At 32.8% G+C, this 10,006-nt stretch overlaps 1 protein-coding gene across 1 annotated transcript; it reads right to left on the bottom strand.

Moving 5' to 3' along the window:
* Positions 1-4,146: 4,146 nt before the first annotated feature.
* On the bottom strand, positions 4,147-6,382 carry LOC18050211 (F-box/LRR-repeat protein At4g14103). The gene is made up of 3 exons (XM_006441306.2): positions 5,429-6,382; positions 4,527-4,673; positions 4,147-4,443 (listed from the first exon to the last, which is right to left on the bottom strand). The coding sequence occupies exons 1-3, from the start codon at positions 6,380-6,382 to the stop codon at positions 4,147-4,149; spliced, it is 1,398 nt and encodes a 465-aa protein (XP_006441369.2).
* Between the last annotated feature and the right edge of the window lie 3,624 nt (positions 6,383-10,006).

Raw genomic sequence — 10,006 nt, forward strand, 5'->3', positions numbered from 1 at the left:
GTAACGAAACATTTTGAATGGGTAATGACGGGGATTGATAGTAAAAGTTTGTATTTCTTAAATTTTTTTACATTTGACAACTCACTAATTCATGTGGGGTCTGCCTACCGTGCAACAGTTACAGGGTACCACGGAATTTTGTCTTTTTCCAACAATTACACTACACTACCCTATATTTATAAGAAAACTGAATAGATACTATAAGTTATAAATTTAGGGTAGTATAGGTCCTTTTCTCTGGATAAAATTATAAAATGACTTTTGAAATTTTTTTTAACTGTTATTATTATTATTTATTAATGTCATTATTATTATTATAATATTATTATTATTAAAATTTATTATTTTAATTGTTATGATTGCTTTATCAGTTATCATTATTATTATTATTTATTAATTTTATTACCGTCACTATTTTTAAAATATATTAAATTTATTACTGAATTATTATTGAATTATTATTTTATTAATATTAATAAATTTATTAATCTTATTATTCTAATTATTATATTTATATTAATGTTGTCGTCGTCGTCGTCATCATCATTAAACTTTATAATTTTTTTTTGTTTTGACTATTAAATAATACCACTGTCATTATTATTATTTTGCCTTAATTAAGCATTACATATATTTTAATTATTTTTTTTATTTTTATTAATTATAATAAAAATAAAAAAAATAAATTATACTATAATATTATTTTATTATATCATATTATATTTATGTAAAAATAATTATGCAAATAATAATTTAATATAATTAATAATAAATTTAAATAATTTTAGTACAAAATTAATGCAGTACAGGATAATACCAATTACCAAATGTTGTATAATTTTATTATAATTATTATAATATACTGCTAATGTAATATAATATAATATAATACATGTGCATTACATAATATAATATAATATAACATAATATAGTGTGCCAAACGGACCTTTAACTTTTTTATTGATGATGGTCTAGAGGGATGTAGAGAAAGTAAAAATAATCGTGGTAGATCTTTTACAATGGTTGATTAGCTATCATCACAAAGTTTAGGCTAATACAATAAAAATTAACCAACTACCCTATATTTGAAAGAGCATTTGGAAATCAATAAATTTACTATTCAATTATTTTTAATCAAGAATAAATAATAAATTATCATTACAACAAGATTCACAAGCTCAAATATCTTAAAAAAATGATAATTCTCAACAAATATGAAGCTCAAATGCTTTTGAAATATTCTTAAAAAAATAAACTAACTTCCTTTTATGTTATTCTTTATTTATCTTTCTATAACTTTGTTGGGCTATATATATATTGATATTTTATAGGTAAATTAACATATTGTATGTATAAATAAACTAACATGTCAACTAATGCTAAAAACAAAAATGTAATAAAAGAGTAAAGTTTTGTAATATTAAAATAATAAAATTTTACAACCTAAGACTTTTTACATGTTTCTTATTTTGAAATTTCACCTTTTTATTTTATAATTTTCTAAAGTATCAAGGTTAATAACCTATATTCTTAAAACATATTCAATTTATTTATTTTACATTAAATATATATTATTTATCAAAAAATATTATTTACATTTATCAAATTTTCATATGTTTAAAAATTGTATGTGATATTACATTATTATATTTACACCATCAATTATTTTTATGATCAAATTAAGTCAATGGATCAAACTTTAAAAAATTTAAAACAACAGAAATTATGTAAGTAAATATTTAAAAACTTTTAACTTTTATGATTTTGTAATAAACAGTAGGGACTTAAGTGTTAATAGCCAATTGAACACATCCTGGCCGTTGAACACTTTAACCGTTGATCTATTGGCTGAGTTGAAAAAAGACAAAAAATGGGATACCGTGCAACTGTTGCACGTTAGGCGGACCCATTCATGTGTAGGTCTATTTCAAATATGTTTTTGTTTATAGAGGTTGTTGGAAAATGCTCATGATGCATGTTGAATGGGTAATGATGGGGATGGGCAGTAAAAGTTGCTTGTGTTATTTGAGCTTCCAAAATCCATTAAGGTAGCGTTTACTTTTTGAATTGGATTGGGAATCATGAGGAGTGGGAATCCTAGGATTTGGAGTGTGGAGTGGGAGTGGGAGTAGGTTGTTTACTTACACTAGAATGGGAGTATGGAATAGATATCAGAATCCAATTTATGTGTTTACTTTGTCTTGGATTGGGAGTAAATAGTTTTAAATATCTTATAAATCCTTATTTAAAGAATTATAGTTTTTAATTACAAAACTAATAAAAAAATATATTTAATGAATAATATTTATTTTATTATATTTGTAAATTTATTATAATTATTAATATTCTTAATTATGAACAATAAATTATTAATTTTAATTTTAATATAAAATGAAACCTTATTTTATTTTATTTAATATAATTATATTAAATTTATTATTATATAAAATAATAATATAATATTATTTAGTACAAAATTAATATTTTCTTAGAATAAACTATTTATTATTATTAATATTAAATAAATATAGTACTATTATTTTTAAAATAAATATCATAATATTATATTTATTAATTCTCTATTAATATAATAATATTATTTAAAAATAATTTTAACTTAGAATCAATGCAAATTATTATTTATTTAAATAATAATATATTATTTAACTAAATATTATTTTATTTTATTTTATTAATTATAAAATATTAAATTAAATTAAATTAAATTAAAAGTGAAAGGTAAAAAGGGGAGAGGTGGGAGTGGATTCCCACTCCCACCTCCCCCAATGGGAGTCCCACTCCCACTCCCCACTCCAAAAATGAGTGGGGCCCACGGAGTGGGATTCCCAATCCGTGGCCATTTTAAGGAAGTAAACGCTGGAGTGGGAGGAATCCACACTCCTCACTCCCACTCCAGCAAGTAAACACAGCCTAAGAGTAAAGGGGAAGAAGAAATGCAAATTGTGTGTGTGTGTGCCGCTTGTGAGCCTTAAATTAATGTGCTAACCAATGGTTATATTGGGAATTTATATATATATATATATTAAGTTTTAAATTTACTTTTTTTAAGATGTTAAAGACATATCATAACTTGATCCTGGTTAAAATATTTGTTTTAATTACTTATGAAATTGTAAATATTTGGAATTGTAAAGGGGGAAAATGTCAAAAAAATATAGGCAGTTCCCCTTACGCATCATACGTTTCAGCCCTTGTACTTTAGTTGTGTCAGTCGCTAAATTATTATCAACATGGGTAATATTGTCTTTTCAAAGTCAACAGTTAGTCAATAAATTTTTTAACTTATGGTACGGGATCGTTTACAGATAAAATAATGTGAACCCATGTACTTGCAACAACCTCCAACCTCAGGGGAGGTTTTTAAAAATTACCCTTAATAAACTGTAGCATTTTAGGGTGACCCTTAAAATGTAGGGTAGTGTTGTGTAATTGTATAAAACAGAAAAAATTCAGTGGTGCCGTTAATCTGTTACACGGTAGGCGGACCCTTGTCATGTGCCCTAATATGAGGACTAACTTCAAGTGGTGCATTACTAATCCAAGGCGTGACATTAATACTTGCTTGCCACTTATTATTTGATGGCATTTGCTATAATGTGTACTTGGTAACGGATGTTTAATGCTTCATCAACATTTTCCACGTTGTAACACCACCCATTTTTTGTTTCATCTACGCTTGTGCATTCCTGAGTTGGAACTCCTTTTATTCCTTATAAAACCACAACTATTCATGGACACTCCAAAATTTTTACGTGAGTCACATACAACGTTTAACACTTAGTTACTGTTACGGTTTGAGGTTGTCAATAAGTAATATTACATTTTCGTTACAGCAGCGATTACCAAACGGGCAGGTCGCATAACTGGCTTTCTGTTTCAGCTATCATCAATCATTCAGGTGCATCAACAAAGGATATGGGTCATTACATAATATAAATCAGTCTGCCCAAGGGAACTCAAGGAAAGCAGTTGCAAATGTGTTTGATCGCAGTTACAAAAGCACATAAATATATCACAGAAAACTCATCCAATGGAAATATTACACATTAATTCCAGCTCCAATGGAAGTCCCGCAGCATATCGAAATCCAATGACATAAATCGGCCCCAATAACACCAAACACATCTAGTTGAGTGTTTCCCTAGTGACCCGAATGTTAACAGTAGGAGACTGTATTCGAAAGTTGAGAATTTTACGGCAGAGTGTTTGCAATCTGGCACCTTGAACACTTCCGTGGCAGTGGTATCTGAACTTGTCCAACACTTTACTATGCCACAGGAAGTACTCCACCAGGCGTACGTCATCTTTTCCGTCAGTAAATGCTTTCATCTTTATTTTTGTCACGCGTTCACTCAAGCAATGGGGCACATTCTCTGTCTCCAGCCAGCCAAGTGCGTGGTCGTTTACGTCGAACCAATCTCCCTGATCAGTTAAAACAGGCAAACCCATGGTTAACATATTGAACCCAGTTCCTGATGACTGCACATGACTGTTGTCTTACTGACCTTTGTTAATATACAGGTACGCAAGTTGTAGGTGGCAGTGAGGATGGTATGCAGACCTTTCCAGCCACTTCGTCGAACCTCAACATCCAAAGAGGTGAGGTTGTCAAACCGACTCAGGGACTGCCTTTCGCATGCCCGCTTAAGTGCCTGCGGTGTAATTGGTTATTAGACAAACAACAACAATAACAACGTACTGTCATTTTCAAGTAACAAATAATTAACCAACTTGAGCCCTTTTGTTGAAATGCAAAATTTGGCCCGATTGTCCAAGGCTTGCTGACATTCCTTAACAGTTCAAGCAAAACAATAGATGTCCGTCGGATGATCAATACAAAATCCTAACAGTCATAACAGATGAAAAAATTGTATATCAATCTCTGTCTACCTATCTCTCTGCAGCGCCGCTCTGTCAAAATAATACTATGTACAAATCACATTCGGATAAATTTATGACAATAGATGTCGTCATTCATCATCCATATGTAACCTACGTTAACAATCTATAAATCATGTCACCTCACCAAGTTCAAACAGCACACAAACCTTTATATCATCTTTTTGTGGTAATTGTTTTGCTACCCTGCAAGGACTCAACCACCACCATTGTTTTTTGTTGGTGAAATTTAGGATCATGTTTCTGACATTCGCAATTTGACAGTGGAAATAATGACATTTTAAACTACTATATAATCCATTTACATGCAATTACTTACTTGCCCAGTTTAAATGTCAAACCAAACTTAAACTAAACTTTATACTAATTGCATGTGTGCGATCACGTTGTTACATTGATACAATATGTCACATTGCAAATGTTACCCCTTATATGGTAGTTTACAACCTCAAATTACCCGGTGCTGTAGATGAATAATTAGATGCTGGTATAGTATGAGAATGCGTACCAGAAGAACGCCACCGGAAAGGATCAGACAAGCTGTTGTCGCGACACCCTCGATGAGGTTGCGAGCACGTTGTGGATCAACTGTATCCGATTCCCAATGTTGAAGATCTAAAGTTGCTTGCTGGATGGATTGCATCTCATGAACCTCGTATTCCATCAACATGTTATCAACAATACGGATTAGTTGGAGATTTGGCGCCATAATGACAGCACGATGGTGGTATGACATCCCTCGCAACGAGGCGAAGAGAACCACAAACGTCAATGTGTTAAGAGTTGTCGACTGAATGATGAAGTTCGCTGGAGGATCATCTGGTTGTATCAAAACTGTCAGACTGAGTTCCGTCAGTGAAGGGCAACTACAAAACAGCTTCTCTGTGACTCGGTTTTCAGGATGGGTAATATATATTTGAAGAATCTTCAGTTGGGGAAAACACACACCATCCGGAGGATCTGCTAAGCGAAATGCAGTGTGTAGTCGAAGAACTTCAAGCGTCATCGAGCTGTAAACACAACCGGGCAACTGCATGGGTGCGTATTGGATAATATCGATTTCCATCTCCCGAACATTCCGCATTATTGCCTGAGATACCCACAAAGGAAACCGATCCCTACGTATAGCGTTGACACTCCGAAGCGAGAACGTATGTATTGATACGGGGTCTGTTCCAGCCATCACTGATTCTATGAAGTTGTTAAATTCATCCACCAGGTCAGGATTGTCGGCAGCAGCCCCCATGGGACCCCCATCGTCGAAGCAGAGGTTGCGAACTGAGGTCCATGCATGCCTCCATCTTTGCGAAAGACTTGAAGTGGCCACTGCATCTTCGAGTGGCAGAAAAGTTAGGATATTGGACAGCACAGAATCAGGCAATGCACTGATCCTGTCTTCGGGTACTTTTTTTAGCACTCTTCCCCGTCTGATCCGCGGAACCGAACCAGTTGATCTCCTCATCCTGAAGGCAACTCACCCTGGCCTGTGGGACCATTAAATACATTTAAATTCATAATAATTTGCTACAAAAATCAAACTATTTACACAGACGTTATTTAGATGTACAATGCAGGTTGTTAAAATAACAGTTGCACACACATGGTCATAGTTAACATTTATAAATAATTTAAAGGTTTAATTAAGCAGTTACAGTATGAATTGCATTCAAGCATAGATTGAGAACAAATGGAATTTTTATTGACTCGGCCTGAAAATTATATAATCTATTGAGGTCGTTGATTAATCAATTACAATCAGGTGTAGAGAGAAAAAGTAATACAGCCAAAAGTCCAGACATTGCACCAATTAGGTAATCCTTTTAGTATTATTCCCCAACTTAAAACGATATATCCTAAAACCTTATCCTTTGTAAGCATCGCGATGAATTTCCCTAACATATATCCAACACAAGCATTCAGTCTTTAGGTTCAGACTGATTAACAAAGATCCACCATTGCTAACTTATCGTCGTGAAAATAAAACAAATATGGCACATTCGCGAATGAACCAAACAATTCACCGAAAGGATAGAAAGTAAAGATCCTTACCTAAGAAGCAATCGTCCCAGCAGCGGAATTTCCTGGTTGGGTGTCTAGTGGATTTGCAGGAGTGTTGTCGATTTGTTAAGTTGCAAAGGGAAAGTCGTCGTGTCCTGTAATCAAGTCCACCACGTCCTTCTGTTGATGTCAAAGTAGAAGGGTTCAGCTGTGTAACGTAATGTTAGGGGCAACAATGGGGAAGAAAAACACAAAAAAAAGTTATGCATTTGTACTGGGAACTGTCGTCGTTATGTAGTGAGTTAATGCTTCTTTTGTTTGGTGGTTATGTTATTGGCCACTGGGCTGTACATTCCCGGGATGTGTGACTATATTGATCATTGTCAGTCTCGAGATTACGGCTTGAGTTCAATCCGTTATGAATCCTTGTGCCGTTGTGGCAACTGGCAACTGCCATGTGAAATTGAAATATTTGCTTCAGACAATTACTCGGTGCTTGAAACAATAATATTGTGGGCCCATTGTTTAGGTCAGTCGGTTTCTCACTTCCCTTGTCTTTCTGGATTTAGCACGTTTGGATGGTCTTTCAGTTCAACCTTTTTCATTGCCTCATTTGTCTCTTGTAGTGCTTGTCAACTTTAGATCCTTCCATACTCGGCCGGACACACAAATATCATTTTTTAGATTGCCTGGGGCCATGGAAGTATGATGACTTCGTTCGGCATGTGCGCAATGTGACTACAAGTTTTTCCATTTTCTAATTATGTCCTTTTATGGTTAATATTATTTAACCATAAGCTTAATATTATATTTGTTCTTTTGTAATTAAATAATAAATAAAAATAAATAAACATAATCAGTAGTTAGGCATAAAAATTGAGCCCATTTTTTAGATTTTTTATTTTTGTTATTTAATATTATTTACACATACAGTTATTATTTAAACTATTGCTTTCATCAAACTAAATAATGCAAAATAATAAAAAAATCATTAGTAACAAGTGTTAACAAATAAAATGATAATTTTAATTTACCCATAGGCTTACAATTATAAATTAGCTTATTTGAAAACTAAATAAAATTAAATGTTAATAGTGTGTTACATATTATAATATATATATATATATATATTTAAATAAAAAACCTCATTTTATTTTAATTTAGTCATGTAGGTGCAATGGCCAAGTCCGAATGTTCATATTTGACATTTTTTTTGCTGCGAGTTTATACGTGTTAATATATATGCGCATTAATATTTATATTAAACTCTATGATTCTCTTTGTACATATTTATTGATATATAAATTTTATATGTTTCTCTTTGTACATTTGTCCCTGCTTTTTTAATCTTGATCTCAAGGTATTATTATGACGATTCTATTTAACTTTAGTTTCGTTCGTGTGTTTTTTTTTTTATTTATACATTATACCCAATTACTTATTAACTACTTGTCCTTCAGAGGACATTTGCGGACAGACAAAAGAAGCAAAGGAATTTCGAGAACTTCATGTGCATTGAGATAAGCGAATCTAGGGACGAAAGAATTATGCACATGACCTTCTTAATGCAAGTATGAACTTGGTGAAAATTGAGAAACTTTTTTATGTTATTATTATTTAACTCTTTGAACATGGTTTCTAATAATTCGCACATGTGCTTTTGATCAAGTGATCTTTTGTTTTTATAGATCTTTAACATTTTATTTATACTTCTTCTTTCAAGACTTCTGATTTGATTTATTTTATTTTTGCAGCATACTTCTTTATGTTATTCTGAGGACACTACACAATAGAGCTTCAACTTAAGAAGAGTTTAGATGAAGTTGTTGACATTTTGTTTATTTTGTATTGTAAAAAATAATTTATATGTAATACTATAATGTTATTCAATGACTGAAGTGGAATTATTTTCATTATATGTTACCTGTTTTGTAGTTTGTAATTTATGCATTTGTTTGAGAGCTTCGAAATTAATTAAAAAATATATTATGTTACAAAATTTAAATTACTTACAAAAACCTAATTCACAACATGCATCTGCAATTTTTTAAAAAATATGTAATAAAATAGTAGAAGACAACATTTACAGCTTGTGGTTAAAAACTTTTCAGCAACATGCAAATAACTCATGTCTAAAACTGTTTTCGTATGAATGGCTCCACCAATTACCTAACCATGGAATACTACGATACTTTTGATAGTCATATTATGATTAAGGTGCATGATACGATTATATATAGCAAAAGCCACGCGTCCCGAAAGACAAATCGATGCACGCATTGAACAATTGACAAATTTGTAAGTGGACCAATGTACTTAACGCAAATAACGTGATTTTTAACGCAACACAAGAACTTGTTCTAATCACTTCAAAAACGATAGTGGCAACATCCAAGGGATATCTTGTACGTATGCTTCATTGGTCGACCAAAAAAAGGCAACAATACAGTACAAAATATATAAGTCCACATTTTCCCTATGTTCACATATCCTACCAACCAAAGAGGCACACCCCAAATGAAGTTGATTAATGTAACGCTTCCCTATGAACATCGCTTGATGAACTCAAGTGGCGCATTGGGTAGTTCCATCAGCAGTCTCCACCGTAGTTCCAACGCCGTTAGATTGGGATCCATGGCACTGATCGCCTCCCTGCTAGATGTCAACAGCGTTTATACAGACAAAAAAGAAAAGATCAATGCCACTATACATGTTAAAAAATGATGAATTGATTACCCCAACACGTGGGTAAAAAAAACCTATGCAAAAGTACGATAATAACGACAGCCAATTAATTCAAAGCTTTGCAATCACAGAACTGGTTCGAAGAAATTTTTTACCGTGGCCGGAGTTGGATTTACTAGCTTGCATGTGCGCTTCCCATGTCCGTCGGCCTTGCACACCGTACACCTGTACCTTCGCTTCACGCCCACAACTTCGGCACGTGGTATAATGGGTTGTACAGCCGTGGTTGCTGCAGGGTTTTGGTCAGAATGGCCCACCGCATCCCTGACCACCGGGACATCCTCTCTAGTATGGCACAACTTTGAGGGGGGCCCAAGTGTTGGAGGGTGAGCAGTGTTAACGG

This window comes from Citrus clementina, unplaced genomic scaffold (assembly GCF_000493195.1).
Source record: "Citrus clementina cultivar Clemenules unplaced genomic scaffold, Citrus_clementina_v1.0 scaffold_3, whole genome shotgun sequence".
Lineage (NCBI taxonomy): Eukaryota > Viridiplantae > Streptophyta > Magnoliopsida > Sapindales > Rutaceae > Citrus > Citrus x clementina.

Bases quoted from the DNA above. Each gene is read 5' to 3' on its own strand.
- LOC18050211 (XM_006441306.2), bottom strand. From the start codon at position 6,382: ATGAGGAGATCAACTGGTTCGGTTCCGCGGATCAGACGGGGAAGAGTG. The intron at 4,674-5,428 runs GTACGCATTCTC...ATTACACCGCAG, and splicing joins TTTCCGGTGGCGTTCTTCTG to GCACTTAAGCGGGCATGCGA. The intron at 4,444-4,526 runs GTCAGTAAGACA...TTAACTGATCAG, and splicing joins GTACCTGTATATTAACAAAG to GGAGATTGGTTCGACGTAAA.